At 44.8% G+C, this 27,658-nt stretch overlaps 1 protein-coding gene and 1 long non-coding RNA gene across 3 annotated transcripts in view; one reads left to right on the top strand and one right to left on the bottom strand.

The window, feature by feature from the left end:
* Positions 1-7,555: 7,555 nt before the first annotated feature.
* The window catches only part of LOC140393837 (protein FAM107B-like), a 61,417-nt gene continuing 41,314 nt past the window's right edge, over positions 7,556-27,658 (top strand). The window contains exons 1-2 of the mRNA XM_072480353.1: positions 7,556-7,706; positions 19,742-19,778. Coding sequence (XP_072336454.1) covers positions 7,683-7,706; positions 19,742-19,778 — 61 coding nt within the window. The 5' untranslated portion in view covers positions 7,556-7,682. The remainder of the gene's footprint in view (positions 7,707-19,741; positions 19,779-27,658) is intronic.
* Positions 7,680-27,593, bottom strand: LOC140393838 (uncharacterized). 2 transcript variants are annotated; one of them, XR_011935747.1, is made up of 4 exons: positions 27,394-27,593; positions 24,227-24,270; positions 13,872-13,935; positions 7,680-8,663 (listed from the first exon to the last, which is right to left on the bottom strand). It is a non-coding gene; the product is annotated as an uncharacterized lncRNA (long non-coding RNA). The 2 variants fall into 2 exon arrangements; XR_011935748.1 differs by lacking the exons at positions 7,680-8,663; positions 13,872-13,935 and adding an exon at positions 19,159-21,114.

Genomic DNA, 27,658 nt, shown 5'->3' on the forward strand with positions numbered 1-27,658 from the left:
CCTGGGTGTCCATGATGTAACTTGGTTAAGATTGCCCGACGGCCCTGAGCTGGGACTAATACCCGGGCTCCCCATAATAGGATACCGTCTTCTACGGTTATTTGGTCCCTTCTGCTCCAGTATGGGTCCATCTGGGGCTCCACTGGTCTCTCCAGTTCCCTTGTTAGCAGTAAATGCTTCATCTTGGCTAAAACTGGGTCTTTTTGCGTCCACAACCGAATATGTTGTGCGTCCACTGGTAGGGTGTCCAAAAAATTTAGAGTCATTACTGTCTCCTCTACTTTCGGTATTAGCGGCGGGGTGTCTGGGAGTGGATGTCTGCTCAAAGCATCTGCATTTGCTAATTGCGTTCCCGGTCTGTGCTCCAGAACGTATCTATATGCCGCCAGTAGCAACGGCCAGCGTTGGATTCTAGCTGATGCAATCGGGGGTATGGACTTGTCTTCTTTTAATAACCCTAATAACGGCTTATGGACCGTCACTATGGTGAATTTCCACCCGTACAGATACTGGTGAAATTATTTTACTGCAAATATCACCGCCAGTCCTTCCTTCTCGATTTGGGCATACTTTCTCTCAGCCACCGCCAAAGTCCTCGAAGCATAGGCTATTGGCCTTTCTTCCCCAATCCTTCATCTATGGGCTAAGGTGGCTCCTACCCCGTAAGGTGATGCGTCACACGTGACCACCAATTCCTTCCTTGGGTCATAATGCTCTAGGACATTTTTGGACGACAGCTGTTCCTTAATGTCCCTAAATGCTCGGTTTTGGCGGGCGGACCATTTCCATTCTTGTCCCTTTTTTAGTAGCTGGTGGAGTGGTTCTCGGATGGACACCCCATTTTCAATAAATTGGCCATAATATGTTACCAACCCTAGAAATGATCATAGCTCCTGGACCGTGGTGGGAGCTGGGGCTTCTTTTATTGCCCTTACTCGGTCTTCCAATGGGTGTAAGCCCGACTCGTCTACTTTATATCCCAGGTACATCACTGGTGGGGTCAGAAAAACACATTTTTCTCTTTTCAGCCGTATGCCTGCCTTTGCGAAACGCCTGAGCACTTCCTCCAGGTTCCTTAAGTGTTCCCTGTTTGTCCTACCCGTGATTAAGACATCGTCCAAATAAATCTTCCCCCTGCGGTAGTCCCTGCAGAATATTTTCCATCGTACGCTGGAATATAGCGCAGGCTGATGACACTCCGAAAGGTAGCCTAGTATAACGAAAAAGTCCCTTCAGGGTGTTGATCGTAATGAACTTCTGGGAGTCCTTGTCCAGTTTTAACTGCAGGTAGGCGTGGCTCATGTCCAGTTTCGTGAACAAAAGCCCACCTGCCAATTTGGCATGTAGGTCGTCTATTTTCGGGATCGGGTATTTGTCCAGCAGTGCGTATTTGTTTACCGTCTGTTTGAAATCTCCAGAGAGACATATCGAGATGTCTGGCTTCAAAATTGGTACCACCGGCGCTGCCCATTCAGAGAACTGTACTGGTCTGATAATGCCGTCGCGCCGTAACCTTTCTATTTCGACATCTACTTTCTTCCTTAATGCAAAAGGTACCAACCTGGCCTTACAAAATTTTGGAAGCGCTTCTGGGTCCACGTGCAAAGTTGCTTTGGCACCTATAATTTCCCCCAAACCTTCTTGGAAGACCTCCGGGTATTTTTGGAGTACTCCACTCAACTACCCGCTTCCACTCTGGAAAATTTTCATCCAATCCAAGTTTAGTTCTTTCAGCCAGTTCCATCCTATTAAGTTCGGTCCGGAGCCCTCTACTATCGTCAACGGTAATCTGAGCAATTGTTTGTCATATTCTACGGATACATGAGTCGTGTCTAGAACTTCCAGGTGTTCCCCCGTGTAGGTTTTAAGTTTTGTCGATGTTTTTGTTAGGGATAGTGGCTGGAGTCCATCTTTGATTTTTTTAAAAATGCTGCCACTCCCATTACTGATATGGCCGCACCAGTGTCTATTTCCATTATTGTCGGCCGACCGTTCACCCGTGGGGTGATCTTAATAGGTTCTGCTTTCTTCGTCGCAATATTATATAACTGTTCCCCTTCGGAGGAGGATGGGGCGTCTAGGTGGTGTACTTCCCTGCGGCCCCACCTGCTATTCCTCTTTTGCCATCTCCTTCTAAGGTTTCTGTCGCTGTTACCCCACTCTGTCTGGTGCCAGAAACAGTCCTTCTCTATTGGGGGAGCCTCAGCCGGTAGTTCCCTCTGTCTCCAGTTAGTCCAGCAGCCTTGGGGGCAGTTCTGGGATTTTTCTTTGGCCCTCGATTCCTCTGGCTTTTCCTGAGGGCGGCCATCTGGTAGCTGTACCTGTTGTGGTAGTCCCTCTCACAGGTATCTACCTCCATTGGCGTGCCCTGTAGTTCCTGCGCCCCACTTGCTGCCTTTTCTAGGGACAGTGCGAGCTGTAACGCCCGCCTGCAGTCTAGCTGCGTTTCCACCAACAGGCGCTTCTGTATTGTGAGGTCGTTTATGCCACACGCTAACCGGTCCCGAAGCATTTCATTTAGCGTCAGGCCGAACTCACATTGTTCCGCCAGCCTTCTCAGGCGGGTCAAGAAATTCGTGACTGACTGTCTTCCCGCTTCGTTGTGTAGAATCTGTACCTACGCAAAATGAGGGGTGGTTTTGGGTCATAATGCTATTCCACCAATTCCGTTAATTCTTGGAAAGCTATCGTGTCCGGCGTATCGGGATAAGTTAGACTACGTATAATGGCGAAGGCTGAGGGTCCGCACGCCGACAGCAGGATAACCCGTTTCCTTTCGTCCTTCATTATCTCATTGGCCTGGAAGAAGAAACACATTCTCTCCACATACTGGGACCAGTCCTCAATAGTCAGGTCGAATGCATCTAACCTCCCAAAAAACGGCATTTTTGAAAGAGCAAGGCTTACCCTCCGAGTGCGGCAACTGGTCTCCGCAAGGTTCTTTGTTTACCTCGTCGCCACTGTAATAATCCACAGGAGGCAGGGGTTCCATCACCACACCAGCATTTATTTGCAATGACTTACATACACGAGCAGCTCCAAACAGTGCTGCTAGCATTCCAGTCAACTTAAGACTGCCTCACAAAGCCTACACAGGTGCTTATATGGGCCCACTCAATGAGCTATCATTGAGGGAGCTCATACTCCAATTGGCCAACCAATAATGCCAATTGGAGGTCATTACACCCAGGATCAGGTGTCATGCCTGTTCTTGTCAGTTTGGATCTCGTATGTTCCTTTTGTGGGGACCATGAATTGAATTCAATTTAAATTTGAATTAGTTTTTGGCGCAAGCAAGGAGCCTGCCTCCATCATCCACAACGCACATTGGCTTTATAACTTTGAGAAAGGAATAACATTTTTGAAAAGTTCCTCTGTTACACTAACTCAGATGATCATTCTGGAGGTCAGGCTGAATGTCACGTGCCTCAAGTTAAAATTTCGTGCTTGCTTTTGACTCCCAATTTGTAAGGCGGTAGTTTGATTAGTACTAATAAAAGTAAAGACTGGCGGAATATTCAACTGTTAGTGTCATCATCAGTGACATACATTAACCATTAATGCACTTGATCTAGTCTCTTCCATCTTTCACACTTGTCATTCAAACTCAACTCCTGGGGCGGGATTCTCCCCTACCCGGCGGGGTGGGGGGTCCCAGCGGGATGGAGTGGCGTGAACCACTCAGGCGTTGGGCCACCCCAAAGGTGCGGATTTCTCCGCACCTTTAGGGGCCAAGCCCTCACCTTTAGGGGATAGGCCCGCGCCGGAGTGATTGCCGTCCCGCTTGCCGGTGTGGAAGGCTATTGGCGCCACACCAGCCGGGGCCGAAGGGACTCCGCCGGCCGGCAGAAGTCCACGCATGCGCGGGAGCATTAGCGGCGGCTGACGTCATCCCCGCGCATGCACGGGGGGGTCACCTCCACGTCGGCCATCGCGGAGGCTATGGCCGAGGCGGAGGGGAAAGAGTGCCCCCACAGCACAGGACCGCCCGTGGATCGGTGGGCCCCGATCGCGGGCGAGGCCACCGTGGAGGCACCCCCCGGGGCCAGATCGTCCCGCGCCCCCCCCAGGACCCCGGATCCTGCTCGCGCTGCCTGGTTCCGCCGGTAAGGGAGGTGGTTTAATTCACGCCGGCGGGACTGGCATTACAGCAGTGGGACTTCGGCCCATCGCGGGCCGGAGAATCGCCGGGGGGGGGGGGGGCCGCCGACCGGCGCAGCACTATTCCCGCCCCCACCAAATCTCCGGTGCCGGAGAATTCGGTGGCCAGCGGGGGCGGGATTCACGCCGCCCCTGGCAATTCTCCGACCCGGTGGGGGGTCGGAGAATCCCGCCCCTGTTATCTCAAGTCTCATACCTACTTCCTCACCAGCAACTCCCTACTTCCTTCCATTAACCTCTGCATTGCGCAATTCCTTTTGCTTGCTGGTTTCAATTGGCAGTAAATTCCTCCAACTTCCATTCTGTTCACTTCCCTTCCTGTCCTAGATCAATCTTACCTTTCATGTAAACCCTCCCATTCACTCTCACCCTCTGGAATTTGCTGCTGTACATGGCTCCTCTGTATTTGAAATCAAGGGAACCTTGTGGAGCGGTGGGTAGCATCCCTACTTCTGAGCCAGACATTTTGGAGTTTGAGTCCCATTCCAAGACTTGATGGCCATGGTTCATAATGTGGCTGAACAAGTTGATTATCAACGTGTAAATCCTTCCAAAATAAGTGTGTTTACTGGTCAGCCAGAATTGTGTGGTAGCTGCAGCACAACAGCCGCCCCATGGTAAAATACTCCATGCACAAACTTTTGCCATGGGCTGTACTCAATGATAAGTGCCCTCATCACTTTGAAGGACTGCTAGAGAAAGCATTTTTAAATCACACTATAGATAGGGACGCTTCTGACCACTGGTCTCCCATACCCACCTATATCATAATCCTCAACATTTATCCAATTTAATTAAAACTCTCCCAACTCCCTTTTCCTTTGAGCCCTCAACTTTCACAACATCTCTGCTGCAGTCGACCTGGTAACCCACAATCTTGCCTCAATCTTCTTCAGTTGTGCAGCTTCTTTTTCTGCCCGAAATTAGATGAAAAGGTGTAGCACCCACATTTGCAAATGACTTGTGACCTGTGAGGCTCCAACAGTAATGTATTGCCTTACAAGATTGGGGCTTTACACATTGCATAGAATCTACAGTACATAAATCAACTGCCGAAACATCTATGGCGCATAAGTCTTTTCCCACTCTTAATTACCTATTTCCAACCTGCCCCTCATATCAATTTATTTCCTTGTCCCTTATGTCTGCTTCAAGCTTCACCTTAAATGCATCAACACTATGTGCTTCAATAACTCCATATGGCAGTGAGTTCCACATTCTCATCACGACCTGTGTAAACCTGCCTGTACAAATAGTATACAGCTTCTTTTTCCAGTTTTTATGCTGCAGTACTTTGGGTAAAAAGATCTGAAGCTTTCACTCCACTAATATTTTATCAAAAAGTGTTTGGTAGTCCAGAATTTGAGTATAGCTGAAAAAAGAGACACGTCAAAGTTTTTCATCTTGCACTCATCAGGACACTTTGAAAGAATGTCAAGTATAAGGGGAAAACACAAATTTATACTGTATCAGAAAAGAATGCTGTTTGGTTGGCAAGTGGTCTCTGATTTGTAGAGGTGTTATCCTGGAGGATGCACCATTGTTTGAAATTTAAACCAGGCAGCTTGAACCTGGTCAGGGCATTGCCCTGGAGAATAAATCAGCGAAAGGCTGTCACTTATATTGTTTCGCTGAAACAGGTGCAACGTGTGTACATGTTCTTTTTGTCTGCAAAGAATATAGCCCTGTGTATTACTATATGTAGCTTCCAGTACAAGCAAATGCACCACACTGTGAGCCTGATTGACAACCTTAAGTTGGTCATTAGTGTAATTCTTAGCACACTGAGGATTGTTTAGCCAATGTTGTCCAATCACGGAATTACATCTAATGTTGGTTGGTTTGTGTTTTGCAGACACGGGCTGGTTGGGGATGAAAATCTTTTACATGTTTCTAATTTTTTTGCAATAATGTTTTACAGTGTGCCTATAATTTTATAACATACCTACATAAGAAGAGTAACTTTACAAATGTGTCTTATTCCCTGAATCAGTTGTCAGACAGTTGATGTGTCTCTTTATTTTATAAAAGGGTAGTGGTCTCATTTGTGGTTTGAGTAAACCCAATATCCAAAATAACTGAGACATGTTTCAAAGAACTACAGCCCAATCATCACCAGCAATGGGAACAATGCTCAAAGACTTTTTTCAGGATGGAATCAATGTTCACATATAGAATACTGGGCATTGACTCTTACTTGGCTTGCCAGCCCTCTGGTGCCTTGCACATGTTACCGTTCTACACTTGAGCCCAAATAATACGTGTTGATAGTCTATGCCACACTGTCCTTGCCTAACACCTACACATCTACATATTCCACGAGAGGTCACTTAGTAGCAATCAGAACCGATAACTGGCTGATCGGCTGACTGACCGGAAATAATAAGCTCACTTGTACCTGTAATACTTTACCTGCTACCCTAGCTGAGACTAATTTACCGTAGACTGGTGACCCAATGTGGGACCATTTGCTTTAGTTTGGCTTCATGTAACACATTTCACCACTGTGCCTTCAGGGATAATACGTTTTACATACTTTAAATTTAGTGCATTAACAACCATGTATATTTGGAAAATAACTACCTAATGTTTGCCTTTTGGCTTAGAATGATAAATAAGTCACAGAATGTTACCATTGAAATGAAATCTGCTCTGTCTTGAAAAAAGGTAAGTAATTAATCTAAACCTAAGCAGATGAAACCTGAATTATAAAAAAGTGGTTGACAATGTAAATTGAAGCCACTATTGGAAGGCACTGTTTTATTGGTTTGCAACATGTTAGTGAAATAGTGCAATGTGAGTAATCTTTCCCTCAAAGGTAGTGTTTACATAACTTTTTTTCAGGATGTTCATGGAATTAATAAACACTTGTTCAAAAACAAGTTTAAATGAGTTAAATGACGAGAAGATCCAGTTATGTGGTCTCTTCATCATGCTATACTATTGAGTGTTCAGTGACTGAATATTTGTATCGTACTAATCCAGAGCCATCATGAGCTAGGGGCTAAGCTGCAAATGTTTTACAGTTGATTGCTTCAGTGCACCATGGTGATGTCTTGTACTGCCATGAACAATTAACATAATTCCAATATGCTTGTGCACCCACTGCTTGGAACAGATCTACTATGGAATAATATGGACAAGCTAATCCGATTACAGTCATTACATGACTGTCTAACAATAGATCTTGATCATACGCAGGCACCTTCAATGTGAAATCTGATACATATCACTGAAAGACGACAGGTTCATTGTGTAAAACTGAATAGCACGGTTCACTTTACTTCGGATGAAGAAATTGCTTTTATTTTCTACCAATTGTTGTCGATTCTGGGACTACTTTCAGATAATACTGGTTCACGTTTTCGCCATATGGGTCATGACCACTTACAAGATTATGGACAGCTAACTACTGGATACACTGGCAGAAAATGAAACTTAATTTTTTCTATGCAAGATTCTGTATAAAACAAAAAGGAGTAAAACTACAGGTCTTAAAATCGACCTGTTCACTCTAAGCTATGGGAGGATCTCAAGGCAAAAATGTAAGTTACGCACATAGAGCATGCGATGAACAAATACTGTGACAATGATTATTTTACTGTTATATAGTTATATATCAACAATATGTTATGTAGTTGAGACTAATACAACACTTTTGTCTTCTTTATATATATGTATGGAATATATATATATATATATTAACTGTATATTATATGATGGGGCAGCACGTAGCATAGTGGTTAGCGCAACTGCTTCACAGCTCCAGGGTCCCAGGTTCGATTCCTGGCTTGGGTCACTGTCTGTGCGGAGTCTGCACGTTCTCCCCGTGTGTGCGTGGGTTTCCTCCGGGTTCTCCGGTTTCCTCCCACAGTCCAAAGATGTGCAGGTTAGGTGGATTGGCCCTGTTAAATTGCCATTAATGTCCAAAATTGCCCTTAGTGTTGGGTGGGGTTACTGGGTTATGGGGATAGGGTGGAGGGGTGGGCTTGGGTAGGGTGCTCTTTCCAAGAGCCGGTGCAGACTCGATGGGCCGAATGGCCTCCTTCTGCACTGTAAATTCTATGAATAGGTTGGAAATTTCTGGCCATTAACTGGCGGCGGGATTCTCTGGTCCTGCCCGCATTGCATCCCCCCCATAATATATATGTACATTAATAAAATATTTATGGTTAAAATGACTTACTTTTCCCTTACATTTTCATGGTGCTTTGACCTACACTAAACCAGAAACTGAAAATTAACTGTTCATTAACTATTGTCTTTATGTTTGAGTCCTCTTATGACTGAAAAATCAGCTGGACACCCGCAGAACTGGCAATTCATATTGTTGTTGCTGGTGTTTGTGTGACCTTCTGCAGCTATGCCACCTTTGGCCTTCCTCTGAGCACATTGGATGTTGTGAGTTTGCCGTAGATTGTCCTTGAAGCATACTGAACCGCATTTCAGTGCCTGTCTCCATGTGGCCTGGTTGACTGCAGTGTTTTCCCAAGGAAGGTGGTCTGTAATACAGAAATTTGTAAGAGTTTTTTAGGGTGTCCTTTTATTGCTTGTACTGATTACTTTCATGTAATTTTCCCTGAGACTGTTCCCCATTGAAGATCTACTTGAGGATGCGGGAGACATGACTTGCCCATTTAAGTTGAATTTTCCGGAGGATGGTCTCCATGCTGTTGAATCCAGCATGATGAAGCACCTCGTTGTTTATTATTCTGTCCTGCCATCAAATTCTTATGATGGATCTCAGGTGTCTCAGGTGGAGGCATTCCAGAGCTTTAACGTTGCTCTTATAGCAGACCCAGTGTTTTGCACCTTACTTAGCAGGGTATACATGAGAAGATAACAACAATTTGTATTTATATAGTACCTTTTTGTAACAAAGAGTTCCCAGGCATTTCGCAGAGGCATTATAAAACAATACATGACACAAAGCCACATTGGGCGATCTATGAGCAGATGACCAAAAGCTTGGTCAAAGATGCAGGGGTATCTTGAAAATTGAAAACGAGGTAGAGAGATGGAGCAATTTAGAAAGGGAATTCCTAAGGTCTAGGTACTGAAGGGACAACCACCAATGATGGAGAAATTAAAGCTGGGGATGCTCAAGGGGCTGGGATTAGAAGAGCACAGGGTTGGAGGAGATTACAGAGATGGGCAAGACAGGATATGGAGGGATTTGCAAACTGAGACGAGAATTTTAAAAATGGAGGTTTTGTTTAACAATGTAGGTCAGCAAACACAGGGGTGATGGGTGAAAGGGATTTGGTGCAAGTTAGGGTGTGGGCAGCAGTGTTTTGGTTGATGTCAAGTTGATGCAATTTAGAGGCTGGCCAGGAATGCTTTGAGTAGTCAAGTCTGGAGGTAAAAGCATGAAGGAGGATTTCAGAGGCAGAACAGCAAAGGCAGGGTGGGAGAATGATGATGCTATAGAAATAAGCAGTCTTAGTGGCTGATATGTGATGGACGGCTCACCTCGGGATCAAATACGACACCAAGGCTGCAAATACTCTGCCTCAGCCTCAAGTCAGTTTTCACAGAGAGGAATGGAATCAATGACAAGGGATGAGCGCTTGTGGTAAGGGCCGAAGACAATGGTTTCAGTCTTCCCGATGTTTAATTGAAAGAATTTCTTGCTTATCCAATACTGGATGTCGGAGAAGCAGTCTGACAATTTAGGGACAGTGGAAGGGTTGGTGAGGCAGAGCTAAGGGTTGTCAGCATACACATGAACCTGGCATGTTATCAGATATTGTTGCCAAGGAGAAAGACATAGATGAGAAATAAAAGTGGGCCTAGGTTAGATCCTTGGGGGACAACAGATGCAACTGAATGGGAGCAGGTAGATAAGCCACTGATAGTGATTCTCTGACTGCAATAAGAATGGGACAAGTGAAGCTAGATGATGGCAGAGAGGATTAGAGGAGGATGGTGCAATTAACCATATTATAGGTTGCGGACAGTCAAGAAGGGAGAGGAAGGAACAGTTTTCCTTTATCACATCCAACTAGGGTGTCATTTGTGACTTTGATTAGAGCCATTTTGGTATTCTGATAGGGTAGGAGCTCAATTCGAGGAATTCAAACATGGAATTCTGTGAAAGATGGGTACAAATTTGGGCAATGACGTGCTCAAGGACTTTGGAGAGGTTGGAGATGGGTGGTCGTTTGCAAGGACGGAGGATCAAGTCAAATGAATTAAATGAAGTTGGAACTGTTATCAAAAAGGCTAAAGCTTTTAGGTTACATTACCAATTAAGAGAAGGTGATGAAAAAAAACAATAGTCTCAGTTTACTTTGGATTGAGTATTTCTTTTTCTTTTTTTAAATAAATTTAAAGTATCCAATTCATTTTTTCAAATTAAGGGGCAATTCAGCATGACCAATCCACCTACTCTACACATCTTTGGGTTGTGGGGGTGAAACCCATGCAAACACGGGGAGAATGTGCAACCTCCACACGGACGGTGACCCAGAGCCGCGATTGAACCTGGCGTGTTTGGCGCGGTGAGGCAGCAGTGCAAACCACTGCGCCACCATGCTGCCCTTGGATTGGAATTCCCAATGGCCATTGCACATTCAACACATATTGAGGTTTCAAATTTTACTTCGGTCTCAAGGCAAGAAGAATTTAACATTTTTTTTGAGGAGACAGGTGATGATGGCAAATTTGTAAGAAATAGGAACAGAACCTGTGGAGAGAGTACCAATGCCGGCTAACATGGGAGCCAAGGAGGGAAGTTGGGTGGTCAGCAGTTTAGTGGGTATAGGGTTTAGAAAGTAGGGGATGGGTCTCATGGACAAGATCAGCTCGGACAGGAGAGAAACTAGAGAAGGAAACAAGGGCTGGTTTAGCACACTGGGCTAAATAGCTGGCTTTTAAAGTAGACTGTGCAGGCCAGCAGCACGGTTCAATTCCCGTACCAGCCTCCCTGAACAGGCGCCGGAATATGGTGACTAGGGGCTTTTCACAGTAACTTCATTTGAAGCCTACTTGTGACAATAAGCGATTTTCATTTTCATTTCATTTCAAGTTCAGAGCTGGGGCATGGGGAGCCTCAGAGGAACTTTAACTTGGGCTAGGGTAAGGACGATATGTGATAGAGGCTGCTGATCTGAAAGTCTCAGTCTCGGTGACAAATCATCGAGCTCCTCACCAAATATGAAGCAATATAGTGGCTATGAATTGTGGAAATGATTTTACTCTATATTCCAATTACATTGATTAGGAAGGAAATCTGCTTTAGGATGATCAACTAATCTCAAGCAACATCTGCTGTTATTCTTAACTAAAGTACAACCTGATAGAAATCCATTCAGGTAATTAGTTCAGATTTTGGAGGCTGACAGATCCACAGTTAAAATCTAATTAGAAATTTAAACAGATATCATCATGGTGGCCATGGATTATAGCTGAGGGATAAGGCTGCTACACCGGTGCAGACTGTTGCTTGTACTGTCACTCTTGGGTGAATGCACAGAGGGTTTCAAATGTACATTAATATAATAATAATATAACAATAATATCAAGCAGAAATATGAATTGAGAAAACATGAGTGTGTTTCTAGGAGATGGACTCATACCATTTGGACTTTAGATGTAAACTAATGCCATGGAAGCAAGAAGGCATGTTTTAAAAGTGCCCATATGGCATTGTCTGGAAACATTATGTGAGGATTTCCCTGGCGGGGCTCCCAGTTGGCTGCCTTACATGGAACTATAGGAAATGCTGAACAATTTTAAACAACAAGTTTCATTCAGTTCACCTTCTACTATTCAGTTGAATGCATGTTATAATAATAATGGAATTGCCAATTCATCTCTATCAATTAATCTACAATAAATCCAAATTTGAGGCAAGGGAAACCTGCAGCAGTGAAAAGTTTTGTTCCTCCCAAACATGCTACTTATCATAAGTCATGTCTGAAATTATTCATATATTGTACCTTCAAATATGATCTTATGAAAGAAATCTATCTACATTTGAATAAATAATTTTAAATAATGGCCTGGATCTTCTGAGGAGTGGTAATCATCAGCAGATTGCCCCTCCGCTCAAATTCTTCCCCAACTCAAAATAGTTCTGCAATTCTTCCAGGGCTTTCTAAGCCCCACTTTCCCAGAAATGTAGAGTACAACGTCCCTCAGAGAACTCTGATGGAATGAAGCAGAGTCAAGGAAAGACGAGACATGCCCCCTTTTTATGGCACTAACAGCTCTATGGTATGCTTAAATGTCCAGTTTGAATTTTAGTGAATGGGTGTGTGGATGGGTGAGTAGATAAATCTGTGAATGGATTGGTGGGTAGGGTGAGTCAGGTGAGTAGGTTGGTGGATGAGATGGCAGGTGGGTGAGAGTTGTGTGTGGGTAAGATGACTAATGGGTATTGTGGCAGCTGGGTGAGGTGGCAGATGGGTGAGGTGACAGGTAGGTGAGGTGGCAGATGGGTGAGGTGACAGGTAGGTGAGGTAGCAGGTAGGTGAGGTGGTAGGCGTGTAGGCTGGCAGATGGGTAGGGCAGCAGATCATAGAATTTACAGTGCAGAAGGAGGCCATTCAGCCCATCGAGTCTGCACCGGCTCTTGGAAAGAGCACCCTAGCCAAGGTCAACACCTCCACCCGATCCCCATAACCCAGTAACCCCACCCAACACTAAGGGCAATTTTGGACACTGAGGGCAATTTAACATGGCCAATCCACCTAACCTGCACATCTTTGGACTGTGGGAGGAAACCGGAGCATCCGGAGGAAACTCACGCACACACGGGGAGGATGTGCAGGCTCCGCACAGACAGTGACCCAAGCCGGGAATCGAACCTGGGACCCTGGAGCTGTGAAGCAATTGTGCTAACCACTGTGCTACCGTGCTGCCCCTAAATGGGTGAGGTGGTAGGTGGGTAAGGTGAAAGGTGGATGAAGTTCTAGATGGGTGATGTATAAGGAGGATGAGGTGGCAGGTGGGTGAGATGGCAGGTGGGGTGGGTAGTAGGTGGATGAGGTGATGAGTGGGTTAAGTGGCAGCTGGGTGAGGTGGTAGTCACATTAGCGTGCTACCTAAGGGGTCAGGGAATCGTAGGCAGGGAACTCTCCAAAGTCTGCAACCCTAACTCTGAGCAGGAAGTTTCAATTTTCAATGCCAATTCCCCTGCTCCCGGCCCCAAGGAGCAGGGGAATTGGCATTGAAAATTGAAACTTCCTGGGCAATTCCCACATTGGTAAGTGCGTCAGGACTTCCACAGTGTCCTGACACGCATCTTAATTGTGCGCCCGTTCTCCGACAATCTGGAGATTAGAAGATTTGGGCCAATGTCACCGATATTTCTGGGGTGGAAGGGAGGATGTGTGAACAGCTTTTTGCTTTTAGGAATTTTGTGGAAGGGGGTGGCCTTGATGAATTTAATGGCAGGACCTTATTTGAATTATTTTTGTTCCTTTTCCCAGCCAGCAGCTTGCCACATTGAGAAGCTGACCATTGGTTGGACAGGAAGGCCTGTAGTAGCTGTCTGAAGCCTGGGGAGTGGGAGGGGAGGGAGGGAAAGAAAGGTCTTTGGGTTTGAGAGGGGAGACACAGTGAGGATGTGAGGAGATCACAGTGGGAGATAAAATTCAGACATCAGGTGGCTGAAGATAGAATTTCATCAGTGGGGAGGAAATGCAAGTTTGAGGGGCAGGAGGGAAAACACACACTCACCACTTTGATGGAAAAGTATTTACCTGCTGGATCCAGCCCTTCCCACCTCGCTTCAGCTGCAGTTTTGTGAGCCCTGGAAAACACAGCCTGACCGCGAGAAAATATAAGCAATGTTAAATTCTGAGACATTCCTGATCCATGACTTGAGAACAGGTTCTTGCCTGACACCCTCCCACCCCAACCTTTCCCAGTCAACCAGAAGTACGCGTGTTCGTGTAGGATTGGTGCCTGGTTTCCCAATTTAAACGCTTTAACCCAGCTGTCCCTCTCCCACAAATCCTGGACCTTAGAAAATTCTCCACCGTGTTTCTGAAAATCAGTTTTACCCCATTTCAAGTTCAGGTTCCCCTCTGCTGCTCTGGTCAAGGTTAAACAATTTGCCATAGTCTACATTATCCAATCTTTGATCAAACAAAATGTCTCTTTTCATTACATGCCCAATTTGCAACAGCTGCCGTTTTACTAGATTCCCAAACTGAGATTATGACCCCCATAATCATCTACATCATAAGGATTGTCTACTGCAATATTTGTCTCGGCTGCTGTCTCAGACTGTAACTTGGCCCATTTTGCTGCTGAAGCCTTCAGTCGTGTCTTTGTCACCTCCAGACTTGATAACTACAAAGATCTTCTGCCTGGTTCCATTATCTTCAATCTATTTGCTCCAAATAAAATCATGTTTCATTTACATTACAGTAAATTGCATATAATTTGAATTTGCTTGACATTGAACAATGTAATTATCCCTTAACTGGAGTTAAGAAACACAAACAAAGCTATAGGAATTTAGTACCGAACAGGGTTATCAGATAATTTGAATCAAGCAACTTTGCATGAAGGGGACCAGATAGTATTTGATTTTCTTTTTTTATTTTCAGTAAAATTAGGACAATGTGCTGTACAATAATGTGTAAGGGGCAGCAAAACGAAGGACAGATTGGAGAGCTGGCAGGGAAAGCAGATCTCCTGACTCATGGCATTCACAATATTCCTGCCATAAAAATCAATGACCGGAAATTTGAGTTTTGCGAAAAAAAATCTGTTTTGCTGAAGCTTTAGGTCTTGCACTCATCAGCACAATCACAAGAATACCAATGTCAGGGGAAACAACAGCTTTATATTGTGTGGGAAGAGAGTGCTGATTACTTGGCAAGTGGACTCTGATTGATAGAGGCATTGCCACAGCACCAGTTAATGGTGACTGATAGTTAACTGCCAAGCATTGTTTGAAAATTCAAACCAGGTGGTTTGACTCTGACTGATCAAGGCATTTTCTGAGGAAGAAACCTGTGAATGGCACCTGCAAATAAAAGTAAAATAAGTATGTAATATTTTATTGTCACAAGTAGGCTTACATTAACACTGCAATGAAGTTACTGTGAAAAGCCCCTAATCGCCATATTCCGGCACCTGTTCGGGTACACAGAGGGAGATTTCAGAATTCTCAGCTGGTACGGGAATTGAAACCGTGCTGCTGGCCTTGATATACAAGGCACAAGTTAGAAGTGTTTTGAAACACTCCCCACTTTCTTGGATAAATGCAGCTTGAACAACACGCAAGGAACTCAACAGCATCCAGGATAGATTGCAGCACATCATCTAGCACCAGTGCCCTATGCCTGTAGTGCTTACTGTTTACAAGATGCACTGTAGCAACTTCCCAAGGCTTCTTTGAAAGTATCCCCAACCCCTGACCTCTACTACCTTGAATAACAATGGTGGCAACCGCACAGGAATACTGCAGCCTGAAAGTTCTCCTGCAAGTCGTACAACTTCATGACTTGGAAATATCGCCAATCATTTATCATCGCTGGGTCAAAATCCTGGAGCTCCCTACCAAACAGCACTATGATTGTACATTCCCCACATGAATAGTAAGGATACAAAAGGCAGCTTGCCACCATCTCTCAAGGGCAATTAGGGATGCATCCTATAAACAAGTTAGAAAAAATAATTTCGATTGAGAATGTAGTGATGAAGTAGTTACAGGTTTTGACCAGCAGATGGTACTACAGAGAAGGTTTCTGACATTCTGTCACCCAATATGGTCACCAAAATCATAAACAATTGGAGCAATACATGCTTATTCTTGTCCTCCAATCCCCTTGCAATGGAGGCAACTATGCCATTTGCCTTCCAAAACATTTGCTGTACCTGGGTGCTTTATCTTGTATGCTGAAATTCATTAACTGACAATACTCAATTTACAATCATGTATTGTGGTGATTGTACATTTAAGGGCAACACAGCCGTGTGAGGGTCACATGGCTTGGGTGACCAGTTGTGGAATTCCCCATGGCGAGAGAGGCTCATACGCGGAGACATTTTGGGAGCTAGCTGTATCCATGTAGCTGCTGTACAATTCTTATTAATAAATCCTTTTTGGATAATTTGAAAAATTATTTAGCTGTATCAAACTGGTAAAAGCAGAAATGTCATGTTGTGGGAAAAATCAGCCACTTCAAGAGTCAGATTTGCTGTGATCAGATAAATGCAGTTTATTGTTACACAAAGCTTCGGGAGAAAGCGTATGCACCCCGCGGTACAGTAGCCAGTCCCGGTTTGAATGGCAGTCATTCATTTTATACTTTGGGTTCACAATGAGCCCAGATACAAAACAATTATCACCTTGTTATCTTTAAACATTTTATAGATTGTACATCGCTATTTGTAAGCGTTTTGCCATTTACACATGGCCACAGTCAAAGAGGTTTAACAGGTTACAGGCAGCAGGAAGGTAGTATCGATTGTCCCTTTGTTTTAGGAAATGGCCCAAGACATTCGCATTAGAATATCATTGTGTACACCTTGGCCGAAGTCAGCTTTATTCAAATGGTGTCCCGCATTTATGTATTTCTTAATCTTCCTTTGTCCTGGATCTGTTCCTATCTGTCCTACTGGCACCCCGCTGGACTCCAGGCATCAGTTATGTCTGCTTTATTCTCTGTGCCCCCATCTTGTGTGTCAGGCAGCCATCTTCTGTGCCAAGTGCCCTTTTGAACCATTTCCCACTTCAGTCACAAGGGGATGTGGGGGTTGTATCTATTTTTGGTATCACTGGAGAACAGATTGATGACAGTACTCTCTACACAATCTAGTTCTTTATACTGGTTCCTGGTTCAAAACTTAAAATACTGAATTGCAATGGAGGCAGGTGGCAGAACATGTTAGTGGTCCAACAAACTGAGCCAAGGCATGGTAGGATGTGGGTTATGCATGGAAAATCTCTTCCATAAATATTCGTTTTATTCTTTTTTTAAATTGCATTTTATTCCAAACTTATATGAAAGTTTACAAAACATAAACAATTCGGGGAGCAAACTCCCCAACACATAACTATACAGTTTGTACAAGTTTTTCCCCTTTTCACCCCATGGTGCAACATGGCGCTGGCCGCGCCTTTGGTCAGATCGTGAGCCCCGGACCACCCCCCAAAAGTGCCCCCAGCCCCTGCGAAAGACCCCCCTGCCCGCGGATCGGCTCTCCCCCGACTGTGGCAGCGCTGGCCTGCGTCCGCAGCCACCAAGCAAGTTCCTGAAAAAAAAAGCACACGCGACAGACACCATTGGGAAATTGACCGGTGGGGGGGGGGGGCCCTCAGGCAACGTCCTGAGGCCGTCGACATGGTGTGCGGTGTACTGTAGGCCGCTTTGGAGGGGCTAGAGCATCGCGAAAGCGGCGCCGAGCCCGATTTTGTCGGAAACGGGGATTCTCCGGCCAATCGCCGAACATGATTTTGCCGTGGGAGACCGGAGAATTCCGCCACCTATCCACATCCACCTTATCAAGATCCCTCAAGGTTTTATATGTTTCAATCAAATTGTCTCTTACTCTTCTAAACTCCAGCAGATGCAAGCCAAGCCTGTCCAACCTCTCCTCGTAAAATATTAATTTCTCAGCGGTTTCAATGCATTTATATCGTCCCTTAAATAAGGTGACCAATACTGTACACAGTACTCCAGATGTGATCGCACCAATGTGCGACTGAAGCATAACTTCCCTACTTTTGTGATCAATTCCCCTCACAATAAACTGTAACATTCTATTAGCTTTCTTAATGACTTGCTCTACCTTCTTTTGTGATTCATGACGAGGACACACAGATCTCTCTGAATCTCAGAACTTTGCAATCTTTTTTGAAATTAAAACAAAAATTTAGAGCACCCAATTTTTATTATTTATTTTCCAATTAAGGGGCAAATTAGTGTGGCCAATCCAGCTACCATGCACATCTTTGGGTGGTGGGGGTGAAACTCATGCAGACACGGGGAGAATTGTCAAACTCCACACAGACAGTGACCCAGGGCCGGGATAGAACCTGGGTCCTCAGCGGCATAGGCAGCAGTGCACCCCTCCCCGATGAACTCAATGCATTCTATGATCGGTTCGAGCAGGTAACCAACAATCCGCTGGCGAGTGCCCCAGCAGCCCATAATTCACCCATACCCACCATCACAGCTTCCGAAGTCAGATTGGCCTTCCTGAAAGTGAACCCTCGGAAGGCGACGGGCCCGGACGGGATCCCTGGTCGTGTACTCAGAGCCTGCGCGGACCAGCTGGCAGAGGTATTCGCGGACATCTTTAACCTGCCCCTACTCCACTCCGAGGTCCCCACCTGCTTCAAGAAGACCACCATCTTACCGGTACCAAAGAAGAACCAGGCAACGTGCCTCAATGACTACCGACCAATGGCCCTGACTTCAGTCATAATGAAGTGCTTCGAGAGGTTGATCATGAAGCGCATCACCTCCATACTCCCAGAACGCCTTGATCCACTGCAATTCGCATACCGTTGCAACCGGTCCACATCAGACACCATTTCCCTGGCCCTACACTCATCCCTAGAGCATCTCGAAAACAAGAACTCCTACATTAGACTCCTATTTATTGACTACAGCTCCGCTTTCAACACCATAATCCCAGCCAAGCTCATATCAAAGCTCCAATACCTAGGACTTGGCTCCCCACTCTGCAACTGGATCCTCGATTTTCTGACCAACAGACCACAATCAGTAAGAATGAACAACAACACCTCCTCCACAATAGTCCTCAACACCAGTTTCAAATTCCTAGGGGTGCACATCTCCAAAAATCTGTCCTGGTCCACCCACGTCGACGCTACCACCAAGAAAGCACAACAGCGCTTATACTTCCTCAGGAAACTAAGGAAATTCGGCATGTCCACATTAACCCTTACCAACTTTTACAGATGCACCATAGAAAGCATCCTATCTGGCTGCATCACAGCCTGGTATGGCAACTGCTCGGCCCAGGACCGCAAGAAACTTCAGAGAGTCGTGAACACCACCCAGTCCATCACACGAACCTGCCTCCCATCCATTGACTCCATCTACACCTCCCGCTGCCTGGGGAAAGCGAGCAGCATAATCAAAGATCCCTCCCACCCGGCTTACTCACTCTTCCAACTTCTTCCATTGGGCAGGAGATACAGAAGTCTGAGAACACGCACGAACAGACTCAAAAACAGCTTCTTTCCCACTGTCACCAGACTCCCAAATGACCCTCTTATGGACTGACCTCATTAACACTACACCCTGTATGCTTCATCCTATGCCAGTGCTTATGGGGTTACATTATATATGTTGTGTTGCCCTATTATGTATTTTCTTTTATTCCCTTTTCTTCTCATGTACTTAATGATCTGTTGAGCTGCTCGCAGAAAAATACTTTTCACTGTACCTCGGTACACGTGACAATAAACAAATCCAATCCAATCCAATTACCCTAACTCAACATAATCTACATTTAAAGTTCTATGATATTTTCCACTGGTTTGGCAAATTTTAGACATTATTAGCAGAAATTCTAATATTTAGAAGTATTTTAATCACTCTGATTAATTGTTCCCTTTTTCATTTGCCAACTACCACAGGCTGGGTGCAAAGGTGTGCAAGGTGGGGCCAGATCAGGTAAGTAACAATTTGTTTGCAGCGAGTTTGGCTTCCAAACCAAACTTTACATCTGTACTCCAATTCCAATTGGGACTAAAACCTCCACCAATCACCAGGAATTCAATATACGATCTTGTTGAAAGTGATTTTCAATAAGTTATATTGTTATAAACCAAATTTAGGCTAATAAAGATTTATATTCACCAGCCCAGTCTTGATATTTATTGTTTCCTTCCTTATACAGAAATAAGGACTTGCACTTACATAGCATCTTTTACAATCTCAGGATGTCCCAAAGGCTTTTTCAAGTGTAGTCAGTAGTGCAATGTAAGAAACGCCACAGTCAGTTTGAATCAATCTGTAATGTGATATGGACCAATTAATCTATCTTTCAATGAAGGATGAATACTGGTCAAGACAATGAGGAGCACTCAACTGGTTCTCCTCAAACTAGTCTCACGGATTTCTTTTTAACAGAGAGAGCAGATAGGGCCTTGATTTACTATCTCATCCAGGAGATGGCACCTCCAACATTCAGTATTGCACTGGAGTGTCTACCTAGATTTTTGTGTTATTAGACGTGAATCCACAACCACCTGATACAGAGGCATGAGCCCTACCAACTGAGCCATGGCCGGCCCATTTCCTCCTGTACTGTAATTTGGGAAGTTGTCCCAAGCAGTTTCAATGAAGCATATTCCACTGAAACTTGAGAGCAAAGTGCTGCAGGTGCTGAAATAAAAAATGGAAATTCTGAAAATGTTCAGCAGGTCAGGCAACAAGCGTGGAGGGAGAAACAGAGTCAAACTTTCAGATTTATGATCCTTCGTCGGGACAAGGATTGTTTAGAGTAACAGTTGATAAGCCAGGCAAGGAAAGCAAAGAGGGGAGGAAAGGACAAATGGGAAGGGTGGTGATGTGTGAAAGGTAGGAGAGATTAAAAGACAAAAGTGAAATGCCAAATGAAAAAGTAGTGGGGCTATATATTATGTCCATCTTAGAAACAGTATTGAAACGCCATTCGCTGTTTCAAACAATCTGTTGTTTGTATGTAGATTGGCATACGATCTCTATTCATCTGAATTAACAGCAGGTCTTGCATAGCTCTGCTCAGTATTCTGGTGTTTGGAGCACAGCTTTGCGTTTAGTTCCCAATTTGACTGCTACTTCAAAATCACAATTCAAATGCTTTGTATGAGAGTCCATGTAATTGTCGTTGCTCATCAGTTTCTGAGATGAAACCAATTTTGAATTTTCGATGTCAGGGCAGAATACAGAATGAAAGGTCTGATTTTCTCTTTTTTATGGTTGCTTTGCATCCGTAACAAAGGTGGGAAACTTGGCTCCTGTCAATCTGTTCAACAGGAAGAAAATTAACGTCAGAGGCACTCATTTGTCTGGTTGTCTTCAGAATCAACAGCCAATGATTTTCAAGTATCCAGAGACCCTGTCAAAAACAATTGTTCAACTCCTTGAATGTGTTAATCGGGGGTCTAACGCCTGTCCTAGGGGCTTGTTGCCAAAGTTGGCACACGTTAGATGGAATATGCTCCGCAACGCATTGGCAATCATTAAAGCAGCTGGTAGACGCTGCTGATGAAAAGGTAAGGACACTTTTTCTACTTACATTAATGAGGAACTAGGAGTCGAGTCACTCCTGCTGGGATCTCATCCCTGCCGCTTCACTTCCCCCTCCAGTTTACCTCTTCTTGCTGTGACTCACCTATAGGTTGGCTGTGTATTAAAGGCAGGCAAATAATATAGGGCCCCAACTGGTGAGCTGCAGTGGAATGCCCGATTGATGTCCACAGTTTATATTAGAATCAATAGTGCCGAAGGAGGCTATTTGGCCCATCGAATCTGCACTGACTCTCTGAAAGAGCACCCTATCTAGGCCCACTCCCCTGCCCTATCCCAATAACCCCACCTACCCTGCACATCTTTGGACACTAATGGACAATTTAGCATAGCCAATCCACTTGACCTGCACATCTTTGGATTATGGGGGGAAACCAGAACACCTGGAGGAAACCCACGCTGACACAGGGAGAACGTGCAAACTTGACGCAGTAACCCAAGTCTAGAATCAAACCCAGGTTCCCGGCACTGTGAGGCAGCAGTACTAACCACTGTGCCGCCCATGCGACCAGAAACCCAATTTGATGTGAGCATCCAGCAGACACCTTTGGGGGCTTGTTTCAGACATTGTTTTCTGACGGATAAACCCAATTCCTCGACTAAAATGTTTTGAGAGATTGTGGCATCTGGAGGGCGACAAATACAGGGAAAACTGCACTTCTAGGAAATTTTGCATGACCTCAAAATATTCCAAAATGGCCAATTAACCTCTGTGTGAAGCGTAATTGCGACATAAGGAAATGCAGCTGTCAGTTTTCACACAGTACACGGCTGAGGAAAAAAATAAGAACTATAATAGACGCAGAAAATGCTGGAAATACTCAGCAGATCTAGCAATATCTGTGGAGCGAGAAATAAAGTTAACATTTCAAGTCTGTGGCCTTTCATCAGAATTGTTCTAGTGAATACCCATTGACCTGAGATGTTGGGCACGATTTACCGGCCTCGTCGCACCCAACTTGGTGTCGACTAGGGGATTTTCACAGTAACTTCATAGCAATGTTAATGTAAGCCTACTTGTGACAATAATAAAGATTATTATAATGAAGATTATTATCGTTGCGGGAGGGAACTATCCTCAGAAGACCTGCCATGTTTGGGGGTTCATGTGCTTCGATGCAACCAAAGCAGGCACATTCAAACGCATTGTCACGCGAGGCAATGCAAAAGAAATGACAGCAGCAGTCCACAGCGCCACTGAACCTAGTGGAGAAAAGCTCTGAAGAAGAGAATGCACTGCATCGGTTGAATGCAGTCCAATTGAATAAAACAGCTCCGATCAAAATTGTTTTAAGAGTAAATGGTACACCCCTTAAATTGGAAGTCAACACCAGGGCTTCGTGACCATAGTGGGTGAGCAGGTCTTCCAATATCTTTATGCACCGTCTTTAGGTTTGAAGGATACTACAGCCAAGCTTTTGACATACACCAGGGGGGGGGGGGGGGGTTGGTGGTGGTGGTGGTGGTGGGGGGGGGGGGGGGGGGGTGATGATCAGAATAGCTAATACTCGAGTGGCCTCCAGAGAGCAGGAGGCCAATCAAGGTGTAAAAGCCTAGATATATGTCAATCAAGATTCAACACCCAAGTTCTTCAGAGCCAGACACCGCGGTGCCATACACATTGCATCAGAAGGTTGAAGCAGCGCTAAAGAGATTGGACGAGCTGAGTATAGTCAAGCAATTCAATTTTCAGAGTAGGTGGTGCCGAAAGTTCCTGTCCTTAAACTGATTGTTCGATAAGGATTTGTGGGGAATATAAGCTGCCCATAAATCAAGATGCCCAGGTCAATTGGTATCTAATTCTCCAAATTGAGGACCTCTGTGTGAAGGTGGCGGGAGACCTCACCTATTCAAAATTGGACCTCAGTCATGCCTACCTACAACTAGAGTTGGGTTACCTTGATGATGTGCTAGTCACCAGCACTACACCAGAAGAACACCTGGCAAGCCTAGAGGAAGTATTAAAGAGGTGTTGTGATACAGGGGTCCATGCAAAATGTGAAAATGTACTTTTCAAACTCAGAAGTGACATACCTAGGATTTTGCCTTGATGTGATAAGATTGTATGTACTCCTAGGAAGAAAAGGTCAAGGCCATATGAGACATCTCTGCATTCAAAAATGTCAGCAAGCTTAAATCCTTTCTTGGGATGGTCAATTACTATGGAAGGTTTTGAATCTAGCCACAGCATTAGTTGTTAAGGAAGTTGTTAAGTGGTGACAATGGAGGGAGCCCCAAGGGGAAGCCTTCCGAGTCCTGAAGCAAGAATTACAGTCTTCAAACCTCTTGGTGCATTTTAATCCAGGAAAACCAATTGCGCTGACACATGATGCATCCCCCTTATGGTATAGGGGCCATTTTATCCCACAAGATGAGAGATAGTTCGGAACGCCCTAACGCTTTTGCCTCAAGGACCCTTCTGAAGCAGAACAAAACTATGCCCAGGTTGAGAAGGAGGGCGTCGCAGTTATATTCGATGTGAAGAAATTCCACCAGTATGTGTACAGTCGACGATTCAACATAATGACTGACCACAAGCCATTACTGGGCCTGGTTAAGGAGGGATAAACCGATACCACCCATAGCCTCAGCGAGAGTGCAGCGTTGATACCCTGCTGATGCCGGTTTACAACTATGTTTTTCAGCACCGGCCTGGGACGCAAATTGCGAACGCAGATGCATTAAGTCACCTGCCCCTACCCAAGAGCACTCCATGTGTGCAAATATATGCTTCAGCAATGTAATCACTTCTTGAGAAGTGTGACCCTGCAGTTACCTGACTTTTATCCATCTGGAGAAGTAGTCTACAATGATCAAGAATATTTTACCTCTGTGTTCAAAAAGATCCATCGCAAGACTTTCCATGGTATTGCTGGAAAGGAATAATAATAATAATCTCTATTAGTATCACAATTAGGCTTACATTAACACTGCAATGAAGTTACTGTGAAAATCTCCTGGTCGCAACACTCTGGCGCCTGTTTGGGTACACAGAGGGAGAATTCAGAATATCACCTAACAGCATGTCTGTCGGGACCTGTGGTAGGAAACTGGAACACCCAAAGGAAACCTACTCAGGCACGGGGAGAACGTGCAGACTCCGCACAGTCACCCAAACCGGGAATGTTACATCAATGGTTCTCTTGTCTCCTGACGATCAATAACACAAATAATACAACTTGATATCATCTCTTCTAATGATTTTCAGAGGCCTGGTCACCAAACAGAGTATCTGGCTCTAGCTCAACATTTTGTGATGCCCAAATGTCCTTGTATCAATCATTGATATATGTCTATTATCAGAACTCTCAGAATAACCATTCTCTCATCATTGAAGAGTAAATCATCAACTACACTGAGGTGTCATCTCTGTTCATATTACTGTCTGAGAATGGGATTGTTTGGAATGTATGCTACCATCCTTTGACACAATACACTCAGACCTGAGCACAGTATTCCTCAAACTTTCGCTGCATCTCTGATTTCAGTCAGTCTCTGAGTTGCTGCTGGTGTGGTTATGGTTGTTGTCGATGTAAAGATCTCTACCTCTTCAACAAGGGATACATAACCTTTCTAGGCCATGCCACTGGGATATTGCCTCCTTTGATTTGCTGCTTTCCCAGAACATAATATGTCTGCTTCAAACCTCATCGTCCCTCATGTAAGCATTTTTGCTAACTTCTTAGAATTAATAGTGTCACTAAGGGCTTGTGGTCTGTCTCTCTGCAAAAGTGGAGATCAAGAACGTAATCTGCAAACCTTTCACATGTCTACATAGCAGATAATGCCTCTTTCTCTATAACTGCATTCCCCTATTCAGTCTCTGTCAGTGAATGTGATGTTTAGTAAACTGGTCCACGCTTTCCATCCATCTGCATCTGAGAATATAGCTTGCAATCCTGCAGAAAATGCACATGTAGCAATGATAATGGGTAGTTCTGGATCACAGTGAGCTGAAATATCAGTTGACACCAACATCTCTTTGATTTTCTCAAAAGACCTGTGCTGTGCTTCTTCCCAGCACCATATATTGGGATGGAATTTCCATGCACCCTCGCGGCATGTTTCACAGCAGCGTCATTGGCTGGCAGTGGGCGTCTACCAGCACCAAACACTCCTTGCCCAGGAACAGGCCCGCATAATCAATGTGGACCCTGGTCAAATGACCTGACCATTCCCAGGGGTGAAGGGTGGTGAAAGGTGGCAAAGATTGCTGTATTTGGCAAGGGTGGCACTGTTGTATTAGTTCTTCAATAGGTTTATCTATGCCTAGCCACCAGACGTAGCTGCACTCCAGCATCTTCACCTTTGTCTGCCTTGGGTGGACACTATAGGAAGGTGTTGGCTAGGGGGAGATGACCACCCATGATCCCCACAGAATCCCACTGACTTCACATGTCAACCTGTCTTGATGAAGAGCCTCAGCTGTTTAGACTTCTCGTATCGCCAGTCAGACTGTATCATCCGTTTAACCTTTGAAAGAATCGGGTCTCTTTGGGTCCAGCTGCAGATGTGCCCTGCGGACACTGGCAGAGTGTCTAGGTAGTTCAGGATAGAATGATCTCCTGGGGTACAAGTGATGACGGAAGGCATAAGAGGCAAGAATCAGAACAATAGAGAGTTTTGAAAGTTTCTTGAGCTGGAACGGGTCACAGAGGTTGGGAGGGAGAGGACCATAAAAGAGGATATTTTAAATTAGAGGCAACAAGTGTCCGGAAGCCAATATAGATCACTGAGAGCAAGCAACTGCACGGAGATGAGTAAGAGAACAAGAACAGATCTCTGTAGAATTTGAGATGTTAGAAAACCAGGGGTTATCACTACTCTCCATGTTGATCCTGAAGTCATGGCAGTTTCAGGAGAGGAGTGATGTCAGGATGTGTCCTATGATTGGTGGGTGACTAAGAGAGTTGTGCAGCAGATGCTCACAAAATCTGCACTTCTTGAACTTGAGGGAGTACATATTGGGGCCATTTGAAAGGGAACAACTATGATGGGAGCAAGCTAATCAACAGCTGTAGAAGTGTCAAGGTGAATGGAGAGCCAACGGAGCTTGAAATTAGAGTTTGGAAGGGCTTTTCCAGAGGTAGATGCTGCAGAAAGTGAGAATGGAAAAATGTGGAAGGATGTGGAGGGGGAGGAATAAAATGATGTGACCAGATATAGCCTTCAGTGAAAGAAAATCTTGCTCATAACTTGATCATTTGAAAATCTTGCTCATAACTTGATAACTTGAAGGGGCTGTTTAGCACAGGGCTAAATCGCTGGCTTTGAAAGCATACCAAGGCAGGCCAGCAGAACGGTTGAATTCACGTACCAGCCTCCCTGAACAGGCGCCGGAATGTGGCGACTAGGGGCTTTTCACAGTAACTTCATTTGAAGCCCTTTTGTGACAATAAGGATTTTCATTTCATTTCCTTTTCATCAGAAGTGATAGATTTCGTAAGCAATTCTGAGGTTGTAAAAAACAAAGATTTAATCAGTTAAAAGTGGTTTCCTGATCATTGCTGAGCATAAAATGTCGTGGCTTGCCAGATTGTTTGATCATTGTGAAGTTGGATGAGTTTAGCCACCGCCAGTGACAGCCTGCTGATTAATCTAAGGGCATTTGTTCTTTATGATATGTTTATCTAGGTAAGAAACAGAGGAGCCATGAAGCAATGTTGGGCTAGATAAAAATAAATATAACTACAGCGAACTGTGGAAACCATCCAAATCATAGGTCCAGTGCCTGTTCAGTGTTGGCGTTAGCGGCTGAAGTCAGCTGTATCTGTGGGTGAGGAACCACAAGAGGTGCTGCAATTGGCCTCAGCAATGAAAGGGAAAACGGACCTCTGTTCCCTGCAAAGCCCACATTTGTATGCGATTTGATTTTTAAAAACATGATATTTTGTACAAACATTTCTCACAGGTTCGTGGACACCCCCCTCACCTCTGCAACCAGCCCAATGTGATTTGTTTGGTTGTACAATTTCCACCTCAGAAGGTCACTCACCTGTTGGTCAACCAGTGTGAGATCTCTGTTTCCCCACCTACTCGTTTATGGCGCTCGCAGGAACACAAAATGCCATATAGTTGTGTTGAGGTCTTTGACAGGTCCGGTAATCAGGGTTGGTGGTGGGTTGGGGTTCACATTTCGGCGATGGCTGGCCACAGAGAGATTGCCATAGAGAGATCATAAAGGAGGTAACTCCTTTGCTCCTGGATTTCCTTTTAACATGCAACGATAGATATTAAATTGTGTCCGCCAAACCACCACT

The sequence above is a fragment of the Scyliorhinus torazame genome, chromosome 17 (assembly GCF_047496885.1).
Source record: "Scyliorhinus torazame isolate Kashiwa2021f chromosome 17, sScyTor2.1, whole genome shotgun sequence".
Lineage (NCBI taxonomy): Eukaryota > Metazoa > Chordata > Chondrichthyes > Carcharhiniformes > Scyliorhinidae > Scyliorhinus > Scyliorhinus torazame.